We start from the raw sequence: 22,999 nt of genomic DNA, 5'->3' as shown, positions 1-22,999 counted from the left end.
ACTCCCCCCTCTTTCCTTTGGCACCTTTAAAAGTCAAAGACCTCCTCCCACTACTCTGGATTTCATACCCTTTTTTTCTGACTACAGAAGATTATCTCTATTTTCTCCAGTATTTCTAGTTGACTATCAAATGTGGGAAAGTTTTTAGACTATCTAGTCCAGAATATTGCCCAAAATGGAAACCCAGTGGACTAGTTTTCAGATCTTTCCCTCATTCTGTATGCATGAGTCTATTTTTTTAAGTCACTTTGCTCTCCTCTTATTTTCTGTATATTTACCACCTCTCTCCTGTTCTCTTACATTTACAAGTTACATTACAGAGCAAGATGCCTTATGCTAATAATTTCTCAGTATAAACTATTCTTTTTTTCCCTTAGTATTTGGCTCTTATTATTGGCTCTTTTTCAGCTCCTATCCTATCTTTTTTTTTGTAATTTCCTAGTGAACAGGCACCAAATATAGTTAGTATTTGATCTATATGTCACCTGCTAATTTAAGTGCTCTTCTTTAAAAAAAAAAAAAAATCTAACTCAGTCTTGCAGATAAAAAAAAATCTTGAGGACAAAACTGCTAGCAATGTTTCCATAAAAACTGTTGTCAAAAGACTGGCAAACTTGGTAACACTAGGTAGCTAAGTTTTTAAAAATTCAGTACTAGTAATGCAAGTCACATCTACAATTTGAATGAAAATTCTAACTTGCTTCAAACTTATTTTAGGCCTAGATAAATTACTTTTGGTCTTAGATCTAGGAATATATGCATATAAACATTCTATTGCTACACAAGTACACTGTGTACTTTATACAGATAATACTTGTAGCCTAGGATGCGGCAGCAATATTTGTAATACTGTTCATCCCCACTCATAGCTTACTTGGAACTTCTCCTTAACGTAATACCAAGTAAGAATTAGATAAGTATTAAAGTGACTACTTTTGTCATTGCTCTAGTCAAGGTTACACGTTAGCTAACTTAGAAATAAGTCACTCTCCGTGACAGAAACATCAGCCACTGAAATAGTGTATAAGCACAGTCACAAAGCTTTTTCAAAAGGACTTTTAAAATTTCTCTTAGGGAATTCCCTGGCGGTCCAATGGTTAAGACTCCACCCTTCCAATGCAGGGGGTGCAGGTTTGATCCCCGGTCAGGGAACTAAGATCCTGCAAGCTGGGTTGCGGTCAAAAAAAAAAAAGAAAGAAAGAAAAAAAATTCTCTTAGTTATGTCAGCTTTGGTTAATGAATATTCTACCTGGCTTTTCTTCTCAGCCTCCAAGAAAGTTTAAAGAGCTGGTAAATCCCAATTTTAAGGATTTGGAGAATTGTCACTGTAGCACTTATCTATTGCTGCATGACAGACCACACCTAAATGCAATGGCTTAAAATAACAATCGTTTAATTTGTTCCTGAGTCTGTGGGTCAGGAACTCTGTCAGGGGTCAGAGGGGCAGTTCATCTGTGTTCCCTGCAGCGCCGGCTGGGGTGCATCCCTGTGGGGCTGGAGGACCCACGCTGGTCTCACTCACTGGGCTGGTGCTTCAGCTGGAATGGCTTGAACGACCGGGGACTGCATGGCTGGGCCTCCTTCCTTGCGGGGCCGGCTGGACTCCCTAGTGTGCATGGGGCCTCCTAGCTGTCAGCTGAGTTCCCGGAGTCCCCTGCCTTGGCCTCTTTCTCCAGCAGGACAGCCTGGACTTCTAGACAGGGCAGATGGTGTCCCACTCTGGTTAAAGTGGAAACTTCCAGGCTTCAGCTTGGAAGTCCCAGAATAGTATTTCCACCAGATTCTGCCACATTCCATTGGTCAAAGCAAGTCAAAGGCCAGCCTCCAAGGAGTGAAGAAATAGATTGCACCTCTTGAGAGGGGAAGAGGCCCCCATCCACAGGGACAGGAGGAATTGTTGGCAGCCATCTTTGCAGGCAATCTACTGCAGTTGCTTTACCCAACTAAATACATAGCACCCATTCTGTTTATAAAGTTGCTACAAATCAAAGGGGGAAGTTTATTAACGACAGTTTAGGATAACTCAATAACTAGTATTAGGATAGTTTATAATACTTAGACTAAAGATGTCAAGGTATTTTCCTAATATAAATACGCTTAGGGTTGCGTTTAAATGTCACTGTCATTATTCAGCACTTAACAGTTTCAAGTGAGAAGGCACAATTTCACTTGATTAACATTAAAGCTTAAGTTAAATTCAACTCCCCTTAGGATCTGGGGGACTACCTTTATTTATTTATTTGCTTGTTTATTTTCTAAACAGCAATTTTTTTTTTTTTTTGCAGTATGCGGCCTCTCACTGTTGTGGCCTCTCCCGTTGCGGAGCACAGGCTCCGGATGCGCAGGCTCAGCGGCCAGGGCTCACGGGCCCAGTCGCTCCGTGTCATGTGGGATCCTCCCGGATCGGGGCACGAACCCACGTCTCCTGCATCGGCAGGTGGACTCTCAACCACTGCGCCACCAGGGAAGCCCCAGCCTTCAGTTCTTTACATAGTCTGTTGGAATAGATGCTCTTTGTACAGACTGGAATGATCCCTTTGAAGATGGACCGTTCTGTTGATAATAGTGTCCTTTCCCTCAGCATACAACTCAGCCACCCAGAACTTTTGTCGTTCCTCCCAGTGCCACAGAGTATGAAGTTTAGACTTTCCTGTGCCCCCTCCTTCCAAGTCCTCCCGCCTCCTCCTCCTTACCCACTACTGCTCCACATGAGGCCCAGGACCCATAGTATGGGCATTAGCAGGGAGCTTGTTAGAAAGGCAGAGTCTCTGGACCCACTCCAGACCTCCTGAATCAGACTTCCATTGTAACAAGTTCTCCAGGCAGTTTGTGTGCACGTTTCAGTTGATAAGCTGGCTTGCATAATATATCTCTCTCCAGCCATCTTGCTCCCCACAGCTGCTCTGCATCCCGAGTGTGGATCTTCAGGGAGCCTGGCCACTCCTCTCTCACACGCACTCGCACCCTTTCCCCTCTAAGGGCATGGAATCTTGATCATTCACTCAAGTCCCTAAGATCCTAGGCATCTTAGCTCCCTGGAGCAAGGCAAGCTCAGCACCCCAGGACTCTAAGATTTAATTGCTTTGCGGGAAAAACATCTCCCTTAGTCATTTGTGATGAGTCTAGAGTAGAAAATAAGTCCGGTTTATTCTCAATCATATTATTCTGGCACATTAATAATAGGCCCTCCAGGCTGGTAAAATTTTAAAGATATTTCTTCTTCTGGAATCCTTCCTAATTCTCCCTACTTGGAGTCTAGCGTCATTGCCTTGGGCTAGAATCTCCGGGGTCATTGGGATTTAAAAAGAGAGAAGGGTGTTAATAAAGAGGTGACAGAAGTGTAGTTACACTGGCCTGGCTTTGTTCGGCATTGGTCCAGCCGTGAACCATACTGCCTTTGGGTTTGTGAGACTGAAAAGGCAGAGGCAAAAACGCAGCTGGGTGTGTACCTGTCGTTAAGATCTGTGTGCGGAACAAGGGGACTGTCGACTACCCACTCCCATCATAGTAGGGGCCCTGGGGGATGTAAGGAAGTGAGAAATAGACCTTAATACTGGCAAAAGACCACAGATTCAATTCGAGGACGAAGAGTAATGAGAAAATGCAAGTTACTGTCATTATTTACGTGGCATGGCAGAGTTACACACACTTTATTACACAGTGCATGCTACACAGAGAACTGCTATTTATAGACATTTCATCCCATTCCTCCAATGCCCCTAAACTCACTCTTTCACAGTATTTGGCCCAAGTTCAATGGCAATGTGATTTTTTAAAAAAAGTGTATTTAAAATCAATGTAATGTTGAAAAGTACAGCAAGAGAGTAGTACTGAACACTGAAGAGCCAAGGCTGCCCCAAGTCAGTCTGGAGGAGGATTTTTAAATCTGAAAATATTTTAAGTGTTTCAAAGATATAGATGGTTTATATATATATATATAAACAATGTATCTTTTTATTATGAATTTTTTTAACATTTTCATTTTCAACCAGTGGCTTTTGTACTACTTCAGACAATGCCTTAGAGTCTTTTTTTTTTTTTGGCTGTGCTGGGTCTTAGTTGCAGCCTATGGGCTTCTTCAAAATATATTTTTAAAAATTCTTTTGACTTAGGAGAAAGTGTGTTTTTTAAAAAGGGAGGCACCTTAGAATTAAATCTTGTTCTAAACTGAAGAGACTTGGCAGATGTGCAGGAAATTAAAATATCTGGCATGTTCATGAATATGAGGACTGGACAACTGTATCTTGAAAAAGTCTTGAAATTTAAAGGTCATTTAAAGTACAGATTTAAAAAACATTTTACAGAACTAAATTTCTTAGTTAAAGGGGTATCTAATTAAATTTTCCTGAGTCTCATGGAAGTAAATTATTTTATACCCTCTGCTTTAATTTTTTTTCACAATTTAATTTAAGGGGTATTGAATAAAGAGAACATATTCAATATGTCATATTTTGGCAAATGTCAACCAGAACTGGCTTGTTAAATACGGGTTATCTTCAACTTGTGCCAATTAATTAATTAAAAATGTTTTCTTAATGCTAAATTCAAATAAGTTCTTGGTTTTGATACAACTTCTGATTTTCTTCTGTTGCTCAGGTGATTTGAAATTATAATTGAGAATAAATTTTGCAAAATTAACACATAAAAGGGCATCATTGGAAATGTTTTCCACTGCATAATTCCGAATGCCGTGGAAGTGGTTGGCGTATTTGGATAGTCACGAAACTTAATTCCATACGTACATATTTCAAAATTATCCATCTGCTTAACACCAGGAAGGGTTGCAGTGGTAAGATCTTGGTGTACCCGACTGTGGAGAACTCGGTGTGGTAAAATTTGCAAAATCAAAATCGTTGTTTCTTAAAAACAATTAGTGGGATTAGAAAGTTCTTCCAAGCCTACAATATGGTACATCAGAACAAGAAAACAAGATAATTTATTCATGTCTCCCCATACTCCTAAGTGACCACCCGGGAGAAGACACACATAGAGGTAAGGAACTAAAGGTAATCACCCATGGGAATTTCCCCCGTCCAGCAGCTAGGACTCTGCGCTTCCATTGCAGGGAGCATGGGTTCCATCTGGAGCACAGCACTTATTCTGAGATGGGAAAATGTAGTAAGTCAAGCCATATAAAATTGCTGTTTAGGGCTTCCCTGGTGGCGCAGTGGTTGAGAGTCCGCCTGCCGATGCAGGAGACACAGGTTCGTGCCCCGGTCTGGGAGGATCCCACCTGCCGCGGAGCGGCTGGGCCCGTGAGCCATGGCCGCTGAGCCTGCGCGTCCGGAGCCTGTGCTCCGCAACGGGAGAGGTCACAACAGTGAGAGCCCCGCGTACCGCAAAACAAAACAAAAAAATTAAAAATAACTGAAGACCAAGAGCCCTTTCCCAAATTTTCTGGCCTGTTTCCCCACAACCTCTTAGACTTCTTGAATGACCCTACAGAAGGGAAGAAACCCAACTCCCAATGCCCAATAGACTGAATTTCCAAACTGCCTTGGCCTGTGGAAGGAGCAGTAGAGGACCTTGAGCCAGATATATTTAATGTAGAAAAACTGAAAATTTTGAGCACAAGTGGCATGGAGCAAATTCATATGAGTTATCCTTTCAATCTCAACTTAAAGAGAATCAAATTCAGGAATCTGTAAATAGCCATTTCATTAGTTGTTCAATCAACAAATGTTTAGTGGATGCTGAATGAGCTTCCCTAAGTTCCGATGTAGGGCATTTTTGGACGTCTGACAAGAGAAACTAGTTGTAGGGGACAAGTACCCCCAAAAGACCTGAGGACTTAAATTCCTTGTCAGTCAATGATCTTGCCATGGTCACCAAAGAAGATGGCCCTTCCCCTTATACACACTCTTCAAATTGCCCTTTGAGATTTTTCCCTCCTTCAAGTCCTAGCTCTTCATTTAAACATGATTTCACCAGTATAAACATGTTCAGGAGAAAGACCCAGTTTGAGTTTCTTCTGCCAGCCTCTTCCAAAGATAGCCTGAATCCCATTCTCTCATAAGAACAAGTCTTAAAAATAAACTAAGGCAGTAAGTGCTGTGTCCAAGGCCAAGTTTGTTCCAAAGCTGAGAATAATAAAATTCAGGGTTCCCTTTCCCTAATCCAATTTTAAGAGAAAATGCCTTTTGTTGTTAATTTTGTTTGCAAACTCTGATCCTGCCATCTCCATGACCTGATATTTTATTAAAGCATTTCCAAATCTGGTTCTGATTATATAAGAAAAGTTTGTGCCTGTGCTCATCAATGTCACAATTCACATGGAGAGAGCAGCTTGATTTGCCTTAATCCTCCAGAAGGTCTAAAATCTAGGCAGAGCGTAAGAAGGAATCGCTGTATCTTTTGCCTGATCCTCTGTCCTTGAGAAATCAAAAGTCACAAGGGCTCTGACGGTGTTTTTGCTTGGCCAGCAGACTTTTTTTAATTAGTTGTCAATGTTTACCATACAAGAATTTCACACACAAATCCAAGTTTCTGGTTTCTCTTGAAAAATCAGAAGAGCTGGTACCATTTGGCTGCTGTCCCTCATGGCTCAGTACTGGTGTAGTGGACAGTTGTGATCCTTATGGCTGCGATCCCTCTCCTATATTCAGGGATGTCACCAGTTCACAAGTCTTGGTGGCAGGCAGATGTCACTTCCCACTACTCAAACTATATGCCTGGTACTTACTAGCATGTGACCCAGGCCTGGCCAATTAGGCATGTCTCCCCAGGTTTTTATTTTTATTATTTTTTATTATTAATATTATTATTTTAATTTTTGGCTGTACCACGCGGCATGCAGGATCTTAGTTCCCAGACCAGGGATCGGACCCGCGCCCCATGCAGTGGAAGCGTGGAGTCTTAACCGCTGGATCCCCAGGAAAGTCCCTCCCCAGGTTTTTAATGTGGCACTAGCTTTAGGAAGACTCTAGTACAGGAGAGAACTGATTTTTTCTGACAGCAGACATGGTTAAAGCAACATCCAGTTTGTAGGGTCAGCGTGGGGTGGGCGGGCAGTAGCCTCTGAAAGTCGGCAGCCAAAACAGTTTTCTTACTACTATCGTTCCATGGAGTAATTTTGACCATGGTTTCAGTTCCACGGCCTGTCTCTGTTCCACTTTCCAAGCCGGGGTCTCCAGAATTCTAACTGACAGTGAGCTAGCCAATATTTCATTGCTACAATCCTTTTCTGCTTAAATCTTTCATGTATAAGCTCTGCCCCCTTGAGGCAGGGCATAGTGTCCAACCAACCCTCTTCCTTTATATATTAACTTCAGGCTACTTGTAAGACATGTGAGCTTGGAACTCAGGTCTTCTCTCCCTCTTTCTCTTTAAAGTGATAGAGTTTTGTCACTGGGAGAAAAGCTAAAGATCATCTAGTGCAAAGATCGGCAAAGTAATGAGAAAAGTTTCCCAGATGCCCCTTCCCTCCACCACCACTCTCTCTTACATCTCATTGGGCAGAACTGGATCACAGGCTCACACTTTAAGCCAATCAGGGGACTAGGTTTGCTGTGATTGGCTTAGCCTAGGGCAGTAGTTCAACTTTGGCTGAATATCAGAATCAACTGAGAACCTTTTATAATGCCAACTGCCGGGCCACACCCCCAGGCCACATTTAATTGGTCTGACTGGACTTCTGGCACTGGAACTTTAAAAAATCCTCTGGTGCTTTTAATATTAACCCTCTCTCTAGTTCAGCCCCACCCATTTTACGAATGCCAATACTGAGGTCCAAAGAGATATTAAGTTGCCTAAAGAACTATACCTTCAGTTAATAGCGAAACAGAAGCAAAACCACACACAAATAACATTTACTAGGACACCTTTGTTTTTCCAGAAAACTCATTTTAGTACCCATTCTTTTTCTTAGAAAGTGAAGTCCTGACGAGCTCGAAGACTAAGAAGCAGTAGAATATAAGGCGGTGGTTTTCAAGCTTGAGCGCATCAGAATCCCCTAGAGGGCTTGTTACAACACGGAGAGCTGGGCCCACCCCTAGAGCTTCAGATTCAGTGGTTTTGGGGTGGGGGGAAGAATAATGAGCATTTCTAACAAGTTTCCAGGAGATGCTGCCGCTGCTGGTCCAGCGACCACACCAGCCACCACCAGAGTGGCTAAGAGCTTGGGCTATAGAATCACACCATCTTGGTGAGATCCAGTTCTGCCTCTTACACCAAGTCAGAACACGGGCAAGTTACTTAGCATACCTATGAAATGGGGCCGGTAATGATAGTGGCCTGGGTTCATGGCAACAACTGAATACGCATACAGAATGTAAAAGCACTTAGAACACTGTCTGGCCCATAGTAACTGCCTAATGAACATTAGCTATTAGCATTCATTCATTCCTTCATCAAACAATTATAAATTGAGTGCTTCCTTTGAGACGGGCACTGTTCCAGGCACCAGGAGTACAGTGGTGAGGAAATCAAATGAGCTTACAATCCACTGGGGGGGCACACAATAGATGACCTCATAAATATAAGATAGAATGTCACACAGAAGAATTTTGCACTCCAGGCAAACTGGACAGCAAGTGCACACAGTTTTATGAGAACTTGGTCAAGTTTTGTTTTGCATCTTCCATCTCAAGGAGGTGGTGACATCATGTTTCTAATGCAAAAGCCCCTTAGCAGCATGGCTCTTACCATGGCAGTTGAATAAAGCCCAGTTTATGGTTTTTATAGTAAGGTTCTCCAGAGAAACAGAACCAATAGTATTTACATATATATATTATATTTATACTTATGTTATAATACAAGTATATTTAAATATAATTTATATTTATACTATGTATTATATTTATGTAGATTTTAAAATATTTTTATATTATACACCATACAATAAATATTAATATATCACTATACATTATATATACTATATTTTTATTTAAAATATATTTTAGATATATTCATATTTGTATATAGATATTTATATAACATAGATATCATAGGAATTGACTCACATGATTATGGAGGCCAAGAAGTCCCAAGATTTGCTGTCTGCAAGCTGAAGACCCAGGAAAGCTGGTCCAAAGGCCTGAGGATCAAGAACGCCAATGTCCGGGGGGCAGGAAAGGATGGATGTCCCAGCTCGAAACAAGAGCAAATTCACCTTCCCTCTGCCTTTTTTGTTCTATTCAGGACCCCAGTGGATCGGATCACACCCACCTGCCTTGATGGGGGTTATCTGCTCTACTCATTCTCCCATTTCAGATGCCAATCTCTTCCAGAAACACCTTCAGAGACGCTCCCCCAAAATGATGCTTACAAGCTCTCCAAGCATCACTTGGCCCAGTCAGGTTGACACATAAAATTAACCCTCCCCGGCATAGTCACACCAGCCAATTCTTTAGGTTTTGTTTGAGAGGAAACATTTGTGACAGGAACAGGATGGGTGAAGAGCTTTCTAGAAGAGAGAGAGAGGCGGGTGGAATATACCAGATGCTTTACCTATGTTATTTCATCTAATCCTCACAGCCATCTTGGAGGAGATATGGTTGCACGAGGAGAGAAGTAACCTGCCCAAAGCTGAGCGGGAACAGTGGTACCCTAGCGACCTGCACAACCAGTGTCAGGAGGAAGCAGAGAGCAGGGGCACTGTCATATCACAAGCCCCATCTGACCCCCTTCTTCTGACTCCCCAGGCAGGGGCGAGGGTGAAGCCATAACTGCCATCGTGTATTTGTCCTCTGTCCCTCTACTCTGCTCCTAAAACAGGCGACGGTCATGTAATAAGATGCAAGGAGCAGCTACTTCTGAATCACAACACTTCTGATCCAGGTCCAGCCTCATCTTCACCCAGGGTTGTTGCCTTTCTCAGCATGTTAAAAAACAAAAAACAGGACTTCCCTGGTGGCGCAGTGGTTGAGAGTCCGCCTGCCGGTGCAGGGGACACGGGTTCGTGCCCCGATCCAGGAAGATCCCACATGCCGCGGAGCGGCTGGGCCCGTGAGCCATGGTCGCTGAGCCTGCGCGTCCGGAGCCTGCGCTCCGCAACGGGAGAGGCCACAACAGTGAGAGGCCCGAGTACCGCAAAAGAACAAAAAACGAAACTAAAAAAAACTTTATTATGGATGTAATACATACTCTTTGCTGGGAATACAGACCAGCAAAATAGAAGAAAACAAAAGTGGTCCATAATCCCCTCACCTCAGAAAAAAATGCTAACATTTTGATAACGATTCTCCTCAGTAGCTTGAGATCAGAGGCAGCCTGTCCTCTATGCTTACTAACTAGCCTTTTCCAGTTACACATATTAACCTAAATGGAAGTTACTTACTTATTTGTTTTCGCTCTGGAGTTGTTTCTAGAGGTCGGTCGGTTCTGTAAATTTTGTTGGGTGAAGGAAATGGATTTGGGAGACGGACTGGAGTTGGAGTTGTGCTTGGAATTGTTTTTCAATTTGAAGTACTCACCTTCCAGCTTTGGGGCCAGAAAAGTATTTGAAGCCTTTTTTCATACGGCAACTGTATTCAAGAACTGTAAGGGGTGGCCTTGCCTCTCCTGCTCCCGCGCTCGCTGGGCTCGGGACGCCCAAGCCGCACCAGAGAGAGGGCAGCCCCGGCTAGAACGGCGGAGTTGGAAAGAGGCTGACGGCCAGGGCCTCCCGGTAACCAGGCAACAGAGGCCTTAGCAACGGGGAGGGGGCGGGACCGGGGGAGGAAGTCGGAAGCCAGCAGCTAAACCTCGCGAGAGTTGCGTTTGCGCGCGAACTGTAAGTACGTGGGTCTCGGGGTCACGTCTTGACTGGTCGCGGTGCAGGCACCTGGGGGAGGCGACAAGCCCACCGGACCCAGCGACCTCCGTCACCCTGTCATGGAGACCTCAGCGCACAAGCAGCAGCAGCAGCCTGAGGGGGGCAAGATCAGGAACCTGCCCTGGTAGGAGGAGGCCCGGCAGCCGCGGGGAAGGGGGTCGGCCGCGCGGGGAGGTGGTGGCCGGAGTGGGCAAGTGGCAGGTCCCCACCCCGTCCTCGCGCCGCCGCCCCAGAGTTCGATCGGCACAGGGGTTCGATCTCGTGTCTTCTGACACTACATTGACCTCCGTGGCAAAATATTCTTCTCTCTTGCCAAAATATTCTCTTCTCTCGGTACGATTATTGGTCAGATTCTAAACTAGAATAATACGATGATGATGGTAACAACGCTTCCTAGTTAACTTTTATTTAAGTGACTTTCTATTAGATTAGCAGGCACCCTATTAGATCTTTGAATTTTACAAAGACACTAGGAAGAAGGTACTGTTATTCCAGTTTTACCAAAAGGTTAAATGACTTGCCTGAGGTCCAGAGTTGGAAAATAAGTTTGTATTTGAACCCAGCTGGTCCAGATTCAGAGCTTGCACTCTTAACCATCCTACTTTCACAACTGTGTCTTAGTGATGGTTTAAAGACTGAATGGATTTGACTTGATTTCAGAAAACTCCAAGTTGTTTCTTTTCAGTTTGTTATCGTAATAAAAATACATAACATACAATTCACAGTTGTAACCATTTTAAAATGTACAATTCAGTGGCATTAAGTACATTCAGAATGTTATGTAACCATCCCACTATCTAGTTCCAAAATTTTTCATCATCCCAAATGGAAACCCCGTACCCATTGGCAACTCCCCATTCCCCCCTTCCTCAGCCCGTGGCAACCACTAATCTACTTTCTGTCTCTTATGAATTTGCTTATTCTGGATATTTCATATAAATGGAGTCATATGATACATGGCCTTTTGTGACTGGCTTCTTCTTTTTTTAAAATAAATTTTTATTTATTTATTTTGGCTGCACCAGGTCTTAGTTGTGGCACACAGGATCTTCGTTGCGGCATGTGGGATCTTTCTTTGCGGCATTTGAACTCTTAGTTACAGCATGCACGCGGGATCTAATTCCCCAGCCAGGGATCGAACCTGGGCCCCCTGCATTGGGAGTGCAGAGTCTTACCCACTGGACCACCAGGGATGTCCCGTTACTGGCTTCTTATATCAGTAACTGATTTCCTTTTATTGCCAAATAACGTTCCCTTGTGTGGCTATACCACCATTTATTTATCCATTCATCTGTTAATTTATATTTGGATATGAGTTCAATTTTGGATTAACTTAGGTGCCCATCCAGGTTGAGATTATGGGCAGACAGCTGGAAAGATGAAATGAGAGCAGTTTTTCAGCACTATTGATATTTGGGCCAGGTATGTGGGGTGTCGCGGGAGGGCATCGGTGTTGTCCTGTGCATTGCAGCATGTTTAACAGCATCCCTGGTGCCTATCCGCTAGATGCCAGTAGTACCCCCCACTCAGCTTTGACAGTGGAAAATGTCTCCAGATATTATCAAGAGTTCACTGGAGGACAGAATGGCCCCAGTTGAGAACCACTGTTAAAGGGTTTTGTATCTCTTTCTCTTTTAGTTAGGATATGAAAGGATTCTTTTGCACATAACAAAATGTTCTTGCCTTTATATATGTTGTAATCAATGCTAAATTGTATTTCAGGGTTGAAAAATACCGGCCACAGACACTGGATGATCTCATTTCTCATCAGGACATCTTGAGTACCAGTATGTATGCATGTGTCAGCAGCTGGTATCCTAGTCGAAGGACCTGGATACACTTCTTAGGAATGTTGTCTCTACTGAGTAATAATTTTGAAGGATCTGATTGAGCTTTATGGGATGTGGCTTTAAGAGTTGAGTCCTTCAGATTTTTCATTCCTGCATCTGACCCAGATTTGAACATATGGTTGAAGTACCTTCAGCCCAACTCGGGCCTGCAGTGAATGAGGCAACTCTCAGAGACTGATGGCCTCTCTCTTTCTCCCCCTGACCTTCAGTTCAGAAGTTTATCAGTGAGGACCGCCTGCCGCACCTCCTTCTCTATGGTCCTCCAGGGACGGGAAAGACATCCACCATCCTGGCCTGTGCTAAACAGCTGTACAAAGATAAGGAATTTGGCTCCATGGTCTTGGAGGTAAATGGGAGGTTTATTGTTACTCTCGAACGACTCCAGCCTCTTACTTTTAGGTCTGCTAGTTTTGTTTTACTTTACAAGTTAGTTGCCCTGCTGGTGGTTGGGAAAGAAGGAGACATAAGATGTTTTAATTCACTCTTTTTCTATAATTGACATTTTTGCCTGGACTGGTATAAGCTAAAGGGCAGTGGTAGGACTAGGTGTCTTTCTTTGCTGTTGCCAACTTTTACCCAAATCCTCAGTGGTTGCTCGGTTGATGGCTGTCTCCCATGTGCCCCCAGATCCCTTCTGCATGTTGCTCCATGCTCTTCTTGCCCCGCCCCGGAAGGCTGAGCTGTGTCGACTGCGAGCTCTCTTGCCCTCTGGCTCCTGGTTAGGTTTGGCCAGCAGGGACCTGGAAGGGGTTGGGGAAGGGAGAAGGATGCCTGGTCCTGCCCTGGGGGGTCACCACAGGCCAACAGCTTCCCCACCCGCAGGGCACAGCACGCAGCCTTTCCCCCACACACACCCCGCCAGTGCCACTCCCCCACCAACCCCTTAAGACTTGGGGGTGATAATGGGCCCCAGTAGGCCTTGAGGTATTGCATAGCCCTTGTGGTTTCCCCACACCTCATGGGCACCTTTTAAACTTTCTCTTCAAATTACTGAATTTGAGTATGCCATCTGTTTACTACTAGGACTCGAGCGATAAACTTAGCTTACGAAATTCTAAATATTGTCTATTGTAAGAAAAAAACTGTTTAACTTGCTTTTGTATTATAGAACCTTGCTGCCACCAGTGTTCTTACTTCATTGTATTAAAGACTTGGTAACTTCTGGGTTGTTCTGGGTTGTGGTAGCTAAAATTAGCATCATTCTGCTCGTGCCAGAGGCGCTGTTCACTGTGAGCAGACCAGTTAATTATCCCCCGGAGCACGTCAGTGATTTTGTCCTCAGAAGGGGGAGGAAACACACACACACATGTTGATTGGCGTTTCAGGGTATAATGGAATGATCTAGTGAGTTGTAAGTTTTAAATATAATTGTCATCTTATTTTTAATGACAGGATTGATGAAAAGGTACATTAATTCACAGCTAGCACACCAACACGTTTTCTATTTATTTTGGCTTCTCTCTTTCACATTTAGCTGAATGCTTCAGATGACCGAGGAATAGATATCATTCGGGGACCAATCCTGAGCTTTGCTAGCACAAGGACAATATTTAAGTAAGAATTCTTTGCATAATTTCTCTCCCTAAAGATTTTGATCAGTGAGGTGATAGAGTTTAATTTCTTAAATCCTCTCCTTTGCCAGTTTGTAAAAGTAAGGGGAAAAGAAAAAGGCTTTGTCAAAAGCAGTCATGAAAGAGAGATAAAGTACAGGAATGGTGGTAAGACATATTAAAATGCAAATATTAAAACAAAATATTATCTAAATCTATATTAGCAAGTTCTCTGGGGAAGCATTAATTTCATTACATCATAAGACTGGAGGAGCTAGTTTGAATTTAAACAAAAATGAATTGAGATCAGGGTGGATAACTAGGATGGTGGTAAAAAAAGAAAAAGAGGAAAAAGCAGCACTAGAATAGAATAAGAGGCTACTGGGTGGAAGAAAGATGAAGGTTCCAGAGGACATAATCTAACACAAATACAGAAATTAGACCTCCATGCGCTTTGACCACAGATGTCTGCTTTGGTCAGAGTTCTAGGAGAAATGAACTTCATGAGCCAGGGCCTGATGGCACAAATGTGAAGGTGTAGGTTTGGGCCTGGAAGTCAAAGGGAGATTGAAGAAGGCTTTTTAGGTGGTACCAATTGTTTTCCTAGGAAAGGCTTTAAACTAGTGATCTTGGATGAAGCTGATGCCATGACTCAGGACGCCCAGAACGCCTTGCGGAGAGGTAAGGAGCACAGCCGTGTACGGTGTGTATGGCTGAGGAATGCTTTGGAAGGAGAGTTAGCAACTTTGGACATGAGATAGGATGTGGCTTCTTTTCAATTTTCATTCATCTTCTGGCCCAGCGAAACTTCTAGATACCTTTCACTGTGTATCCCACCTGATGACCTAGACAAAAATCTCTATACCGGTGGTTACCCCTTTTAAGAGCGTAAAGACATTAGCCTTTTGGGGACTTTTAGGTATGACCAGACACTGGTGTTTCATCCTACTTTTCCGCTGGGTTCAGTTTCAGGGTTGGGAATTTGTACTGTTTGATGGGAGGGAATGGGAAGTCTTTCATTTCTAAACTGCTAGATAGGTCTTTCTGCTGTTGGTACCGTTAGATACAATATAGCCAGGAAAATAACACTGGAAATTTAGTTGCACTCAGAAAGCCGACATGACTTCCCTACTTGCCAGGAGAATGATTGGACAAGGAAAGGAGAGTATACTGTGATTTGTTGGTCTTAAAGGTGCAGTTAATTTCTTTGCAAGGACATTCTTAATCTCTCTCATTAAGATTCTGCGGTAGACAGCTAGGAGAGAAGACGATCTTTAGGAATTCTGGGGAGGGGTGGATTGCAGCCCATGTTTAAGAAGCGGAGGAGGAGGACAGAATATCTTCTGGTCCTAGAGGCTTTGGCCACCTTTCTTCAGCATCTTATTCTGTAGAGTCAGTCTGGGCAGATCCCAGCGTGAGAACGTTGGTACCTACAGGATGAAACTGGTGTCATAGGCATCTCTGAATTTGGGTTAATGCTTTCTCGAATGCTCTAAGGGTTCGAGACAAGGTCCACTGGAAAGTCTGCAAAAAGCCACCCCCCTCCCCCGCCCAGTAGAAGGTGGCACATCGTCCGTTTGCCAAATAGGCTTTTATGCAAAAGGGCAGGTGTACTGGATTTCATATCTTAGTGGAATGGAACGGCAAGAGTGCCGGGATCACAGCCAGTCACGGAAAAGGAAGCATTTTGTCCAGTCCCGTGGACGTGACGTGTGCATCAGCTCTGGGGAGAGAGTGGCTGGTCTCCAGGCTCACCCTCTCTCGCTGCAGTAGCTTTCCCACTTGTTTGCATTCTTGATTCCCCGCTTCACGTGACCATAGGAAAGTTCAGGGTTTCTGGGTCCCTTGAAGAATCAGGATGGACATGAGGTGGTTCTCTTTTCCCTTGCCAGTGATTGAGAAATTTACTGAAAATACCAGATTTTGCCTCATCTGTAACTGTCTGTCAAAGATCATCCCCGCCTTGCAGTCCCGGTGTACAAGGTTCCGATTCGGCCCCCTGACCCCTGAACTCATGGTTCCCCGCCTGGAACATGTCGCAGAAGAAGAGAAGTAAGTATGTTGAAAAGCAGGGAAAGGGGGGCCTTGGGGACTGGGTGTCATGTAAGGCAGCTACTGCTACGTCTGAAGGCGATAACGTTTGTAAACAACTCGGGAGAGCCTGGCACAGGGTAAACCTCACTGTCTGTCGGCCGCCCTGGTAGCTCACATTCTTCATAAAGGTCATTTGGTTCCTTACTGGAGTCCATCATCCTCCCCTAGAAGCGGTCCCACTTTCCTCCTACTCTTTGTCTTTGGAAACTGCGCACTGCCAGGTCCCTCCCGTTAAGAAGCCTGTGGCCTTTCTCAACTAGCAGGGAAGGTCCTGAGACATCACATTCTGCGTGACCAGATGCCGAGCAAGTAGCCAGCCCGAGCTGCTGCTGACTCGACAGGTGCTTGGGCTCTGCGAGCGCAGATCTCGCCAGCACCCTCTCCTCTCCAGAGAACAGAATTCAAAGCTACCTGCTCAACACAGCAATGCTTGGCCCCCAATGATGGTCTTGCTAGACTTGGACTGGGCTGTGACTACTCACGTGAGGCCCACGTCCCCAGTAGCCAGAGCAAGTTCTGGAGCCTGTAAATCAGGAGAGTATTGTTGACTCCGTCCTTCCCTTTTTTCTCTTTCATTGTTTCAAAGCCTTGATCTTCACAGTCCATCTTGTCCCCTCGGGGAGCATTTGTGCTCTCAGGGCCTCTATATCCCTCCTGCCTGTTTCCTTGCAGAGTTGACATAAGTGAAGACGGGATGAAAGCGCTCGTAACTCTTTCCAGTGGAGACATGCGAAGGGCTCTGAACATCTTGCAGGTAGGGCACCGCTCCTAGCACATCTCGAGTTGGCGCTTCAGAATACTTTTTCAAGAAAGACATAAGCAACAGCATGACCGATGTGTTAATTCAGAAATCTGGAACTGGTAAGACATCTCATAGTATGTCATAGATGTATGCCCACCTTTGTGTTTTGATTAATTGAAAGAATAATTTGTTGCAAATAAGGGAAAGGTAGGGAAGGACTCTGCAAAGTAACGTAGCCGACAAGCAGTGGCCTCCTCTGATGCGGCCAGCTCTTAGCAGTGTAAAAAGTACAGGGCTCGAGCTCTCCCGTGCCCACCCGCATTGCTGCCTCCGCAGTTTCCTCCTGACCCTCCTGCAGCTCAGTGGCTGCAGCAGCCGTGGTGACTCTCCCCCTGTCTGCCCAGAGCACCAACATGGCCTTTGGGAAGGTGACAGAGGAGACCGTCTACACCTGCACAGGGCACCCACTCAAGTCAGACATCGCCAACATTCTGGACTGGATGTTGAATCAAGACTTCACCACGGCCTACAGGAGTATCCTTTCTCTTGTCCTTCAGTCAGTGCATTAGATGCCCAAGGCCTGAACGTGGCCTCACAAGCTCAGGCTGCAGGCAGCACCTACACCCTACTGGCAAAAGACAAGCGGCTGCACGGGACACCTTTCAGCTTGTCATGGGAGCAAGTTGTCTGCGGGGGGAATGGGTACTTGTCTTTCATGCCCCAAGTTGTTTCCTGAAGGGCCCTGAGCTGGGTATGGCTTGAAGCAGCTTAACTCTCAGGTGGGAGGGAAGCACTTAGACCTTGGGTGGAAGGTGCAGTCATTTTCAAGCAGTTAGTGTTACTCTTGTTTTGCTATGAAATTAAAATCTAGCTGTAGTGATGGAAAGCCTTTTGGGCAATGCATTTGGTTCTGTTCTCTACTAGACAGAGATATCTTTCATCTCCCTTAATGGAGATGAAAACAGAAAAATAAGAACTGGGGTCCAACACGTGCAACTTCAGATTGAAGGAAACAGCTGTATTGGCATGAAAAGCCCTACTTTCAAGTCATTCTCTGCAGTGTTTGTTGTGGAATTTGTTCCTTTGCCTTAACTGCTCCTCTCTAGATATCATGGAGTTGAAAACTCTAAAGGGGTTGGCATTACATGACATCCTGACAGAGATACACCTGTTCGTGCACAGAGGTAACCTAGGTTCTTCCGCAGTTCAGAAGCTATGCAGAAGGTGGCATGCGTTGGGGTTGAGGGTGGCTGGAGAGGGAACGTGACGCTTCGTTTTGGAAACAGAAACAGGAATGAAGAGGTGTAAACCCGGCCCCTCATTTTCAGTTTTGTTTGGCTATTTAGTTTTTTTATTGGGTTGGCCAAAAAGTTCATTCGGGTTTAAATAAAACTAAAAGACACATTTTTAATTTTCGTGAAGAACTTTATTGAACGTATTCACTAACCGAATAAACTTTTTGGCCAACCCAATATCTGTGTGTCTGTGTCTTGCTTTTAAAACCTTGTTCCAAAAATACTTCTTTTTTTCATAAATTCATTTTTTTTATTTTATTCTTGGCTGTATTGGGTCTTCATTGCTGTGCGCGGGCTTTCTCTAGTTGTGGCCAGTGGGGGCTACTCTTCGTTGCGGTGCACGGGCTTCTCATTGCGGTGGCTTCTCTTGTTGCAAGAGCATGGGCTCTAGGTGCGTGTAGTTGTAGCACACAGGCCCAGTAGTTGTGGCGCACGGGCTTAGTTGCTTTGCAGCATGTGGGATCTTCCCGGACCAGGGCTCGAACCTGTGTCCCCTACACTGGCAGGTGGATTCTTACAAGGAAGCCCCCCAGATACTCTTTTGACTTCTAGAATGCTGGGGAAAAACAGGAAAGAAACTCCTAAAGGCTAACTTATTTCCTCCAAGGGTCTGTATTTTACAGTGGTATGTTGGAGTTTGTATTTCTAAAAGGCTATTTTCCCCAAAAAGAAAGGAGGAGGAAGATCTAGCTTCACAAAACCAAAGCAGCCTCAACTAAACCATCTTTAGTTCCACACTTGGTCGTATGTCCTGTACAGAGAATTGCTTCTCTACCTTGAGAGCACATGTGAATCACCCCAGACCAATCCAGTTGGCCCTTTTGGGGGAGAACCAGACACGAGTGTGTCTTTGAGCTCTAAGTGATGTGCTCTTCAGCCTGTGGAGCAGCTCTGCCTGTCCAGCAGCCACCTGCAGACACTTGGGTCCATGAACACTGTTCCGCCAGTGCCTTTCCAGGCCTCTCCCTGGCTGGCTGGCATGTGAAATTCTGCCCAAGAACATGGTTGGCTCAGGCCCAGCTCTGCACTTTGTGGATGCTGAGCATGAATCGACTTTGAAAAATCAATTATTTATGTTTTTTGTTTTTTAACATCTTTATTGGAGTATAATTGCTTTACAGTGGTTATGTTTGTTTTTAAAATTGGGACAGCAGGGCTTCCCTGGTGGTGCAGTGGTTGAGAGTCCGCCTGCCGATGCAGGGGACACGGGTTCGTGCCCCGGTCCGGGAAGATCCCACATGCCGCGGAGCGGCTGCACCCGTGAGCCATGGCCGCTGAGCCTGCGCGTCCGGAGACTGTGCTCCGCAGCGGGAGAGGCCACAACAGTGAGAGGCCCGCGTACCGCAAAACAAAAACAAAAAAAAAAATTGGGACAGCAAGTGAGAACTTCGCTTTCACAGTAACTTACAGAGCGGCCCAGTGCTGACAGGGCAGTGTGGATGGCTCTTCCATCTTATGATCACTCTGGAACCTGCTCATTTTTCTTTTTGGCTACCCTATGAAGACTAAAATGAATAAAAACTATGAAAACCTATGCAATTTTTACCTCCTAGAGGTGTGGTATCTTGAGATCTGTGGCCTCAAGAGGTTAGTCTTACGTATCTGATGTGGAAACTCATACTTCTGTGATTTTTTTTTTTTTATATATAGTAGGTAATGACGGACCCCACTCATTTGATTTTGTTTTTCCCCCAGTTGACTTTCCATCTTCAGTTCGAATACATTTATTGACCAAAATGGCAGACATTGAGTGAGTATTTATTTCCCAGTTTTAATTCTTTTCCTCCTTTTTCCCCATTGTGAGTTTTTTGTTTCTCCTTGCTTGGTTTCAACTGTTTTGTCTAAATCATTCATATACAGTAGAGTTAGTTTTTGCTGGAATTGAATTATTGAACGAAGCACAGGGAAGGGTGTGAGCTGCTTATGTGAAGAACGTGGATAAACACAAAGACAGGTACAACTCGGTTACGCATTTGAGATAAAGGCCTCTCCTTCGACCTCAGACGCCTGGTCCACCTTGGTTCCAGACATGCTCTTGTTATTTGGGAAGCCTGCTTCAGTTCAGACATCTAGGTCATTTGGGGACGGCCAGCTATCCAGCTGTTATTAAGGCCTTCTGGCATACGAAAGCGTATTACAGGGAAAGTAAACATAAACTCAATTTTCCACTTTGCCTGCTTCAGTAAACACAGTTATTAGCCCCCAGTGAAGCTGGCAGCTATCATTTAAGTAGACAAAAGCACTAGGTTCAAAATAGATGTCCACGTAAGCCAACTAATTTGCCGTCGTTGGCTTTCACACGTACCAATTAGGTCACTTCTTATCACTACACTGTGAGTAACATGACTTTGCTTTCAATGGCTGGGCACTTGAAAGGTGGCAAGATGAAATACCAGTGTCTTGCTCTGTTGACCACAGAACCACAGATACGGACGGCAGCCAAACTTCCCAGTGAATTACGAGGAAGGGAATCTTAATTATAATTCCTCTCGATGCATTTTGCAGGTGAAGAAATAATGCCTAATCACATAAATTTTGCATATCTGTGTAGAGCTTGAACAAAGTTAAGTTCAGAACACTGCTACTGGGAACAATTTTTTTTTTAATTTAATATTCCCCCCCCCCCCCGCCCCCAGTTTGAATCAAATTTATAAAGGCGTGTTTGAGGCAACAAAAACGTTAGGGGACATGCATGAGATTGCTGCCCAGAATGAACTTCTCTCACCTCTTTCCAATCCTTCTCTGGCCAACTTTCAGTCTGACTGCTGTTGTTCTCTTCAAAAGGCAGCTGTTGTGATATTCTCTCTTCTTACCTTTTGTTTGATTTCTTTTAGGTACAGACTTTCTGTTGGCACCAATGAGAAGATACAGCTGAGTTCCCTCATTGCCGCCTTTCAAGTCACCAGAGACCTGATTGTCACAGAAGCCTAGATGCTGAGGACCACTTGCTGCCTATTCTCAGGCCCAGCAGTGACTGGAGAGCAGGGGACACAGTCACCCTCCCTTTCGGAAAATTGTTCCAGGCATGGGTGGGCAGACGTGTACCCAAAGTACCGTGTTTGTGGCTGGTTGGAGCAGGGATGTACAAAGCAGTTTTAAGGTACAGCTCTCTCACTGCACTGCCCATTTGTGTTTTATAAGGGGGGGGGGGAAGTAAAACCTTTTTAGCCTTAAGGCTTTTACCCTTCAGTTGCCTGGGTGATAGGAAATGGGCTACCCCATTTGGAATATCAGGCTTTCAAATCTAATACAGTCCAAGTGTCTTCCAACTCAAGGTAAAAAGAACATCTTCAGAGTTAAGTTTGTACATCTAACCTGTGGCGCTACTTTAAATAGGTGTTAATGGATTTCTGGCCCCGACTATTATACTCTTATAAAGTGGACTCAATCTTCTTTCTTACTTTAAAACTGGCCTTTTTATTTCTCCTTTTGAAGTAGAGGAGTGGCTAGCAGGTTCCCAATTGTGGTGTGGACAGTAGCGAAAACATTCATTTTAAATGATGCTGTTGGGGCCAGAGGTCATTCAACACTGGCTTGTTTAACCCAGGGCACATAAGACTAAGCCTGACTCTAAACCTGCAAGTGCTGGAAGGACTGAGACTCTTCCTATTTAATCTAAATGTACTGCAGTTTACCTGCGAGCATCTGTGCTGCGTGTGTGACAGTGCTCTGCACAACAAAAATAAAGCAGCTTGCTTGTTGTGTTACAAGTGACTCCTCTTTCCTTAGCCAATTATACAGACGCTGACTTGTTCAACTTGCATTTATATGAGAAAGCCTCCTCCGTCCCTGATATCAGAGAATCAACTTTCTTTGGAGGCTGTTCTTTATAAAGGTGTCCAATTCTTATATTATCAAAAGGGAGAAGTTGGTTATGTGCATCACACACATAGGCCTCGCTGCCAAAGGACAAAAGCAAAGTCTGAAGCAAATGGCTGGGGGTGTGGGGTGAGGGGCTCAAGGAGGCGGCCCAGAGCCTCTCAGACTACACTGTACATGATATTTCAAGATAACCACAAAACTTAATTTTGCCCAATCCATTCCCAGCTGTCTTGTTGTACTCACTAGTTTTAAAAGGTGGGTTTTTTTTTTTCCTTAATGGAAAAAATGAAACGGCAAGCCAAAAGCTTTTAACTTTCTTTCCTTCGATGAAAGCCTCTCATCTTGAAATGTTTTTCTTTCAGCAACAAAGGCAGCAGAGGAGAGACTCCTCTGCTTTTTCAACACGTTTTATCATGGTACACAGGCCTCCACAAAGCACCTAGTAAGAAAGCCAAGGATAAGATGTTGCATTTCTTTTAAAATAATTTAAAATATATTAAATTTTCCAAAGGCAGATTTTGTTTGAATGAGGTGTCTTCATTAGATAACCATACGCCACGAAGAACAGTACTTTGAAGGAGCTAGCTGTGTTTAGGGGCAGAGTTGAGACTGGTGGATGAGTCCAATGAGGTGAAGCAGTCAAGTCAGATCTTGTACAGAAGAAAATCAGCTGAAATGATGACGACACCAATTCTTCACACAATTAAGAGACATCTTCACAACTGTTGGAATTAAGTACTATGGTTTTTAGATACCATTGAGAAAAACACAGTTGTACCTTAACATCTGTTGAGAAAATACAAATAAATATGCTAACTGGCGAACAACTGACAGATAACTCAGTAGCCACTGATACAGTCATGCAGTTGAGGAATACGTCCCGTGTAACATGA

The 22,999-nt window shown here is 44.3% G+C and overlaps 1 protein-coding gene and 1 non-coding gene across 3 annotated transcripts; one reads left to right on the top strand and one right to left on the bottom strand.

Annotated features, from left to right (window-relative positions):
• Positions 1-10,692: 10,692 nt before the first annotated feature.
• Positions 10,693-22,997, top strand: RFC5 (replication factor C subunit 5). 2 transcript variants are annotated; one of them, XR_016387497.1, is made up of 12 exons: positions 10,693-10,877; positions 12,476-12,540; positions 12,813-12,949; positions 14,078-14,157; positions 14,761-14,834; positions 16,046-16,205; positions 16,920-17,001; positions 17,394-17,523; positions 18,096-18,173; positions 19,980-20,034; positions 21,119-21,384; positions 22,469-22,997. XR_016387497.1 is itself a non-coding variant. In XM_022597795.3 (11 exons), exons 1-11 carry the CDS (start codon positions 10,813-10,815, stop codon positions 21,213-21,215), a joined length of 1,023 nt encoding a protein of 340 aa, XP_022453503.2. In that variant the 5' UTR covers positions 10,693-10,812; the 3' UTR covers positions 21,216-22,997. The 2 variants fall into 2 exon arrangements, 1 of the variants encoding a protein (XP_022453503.2); XM_022597795.3 differs by having other exon boundaries at positions 21,119-22,997.
• TRNAG-CCC (transfer RNA glycine (anticodon CCC)) lies at positions 11,874-11,946 on the bottom strand. Its single transcript has one exon. It is a non-coding gene; the product is annotated as a tRNA-Gly (tRNA).
• Positions 22,998-22,999: the final 2 nt, after the last annotated feature.

Source organism: Delphinapterus leucas, chromosome 14, assembly GCF_059928025.1.
Source record: "Delphinapterus leucas isolate spDelLeu-1000000601 "Yukka" chromosome 14, BTC_Dleu_Yukka2, whole genome shotgun sequence".
Taxonomy (NCBI): domain Eukaryota; kingdom Metazoa; phylum Chordata; class Mammalia; order Artiodactyla; family Monodontidae; genus Delphinapterus; species Delphinapterus leucas.
Note: the sequence above shows the minus strand (reverse complement) of the source record. Positions and strands in the feature narration are given on the sequence as shown.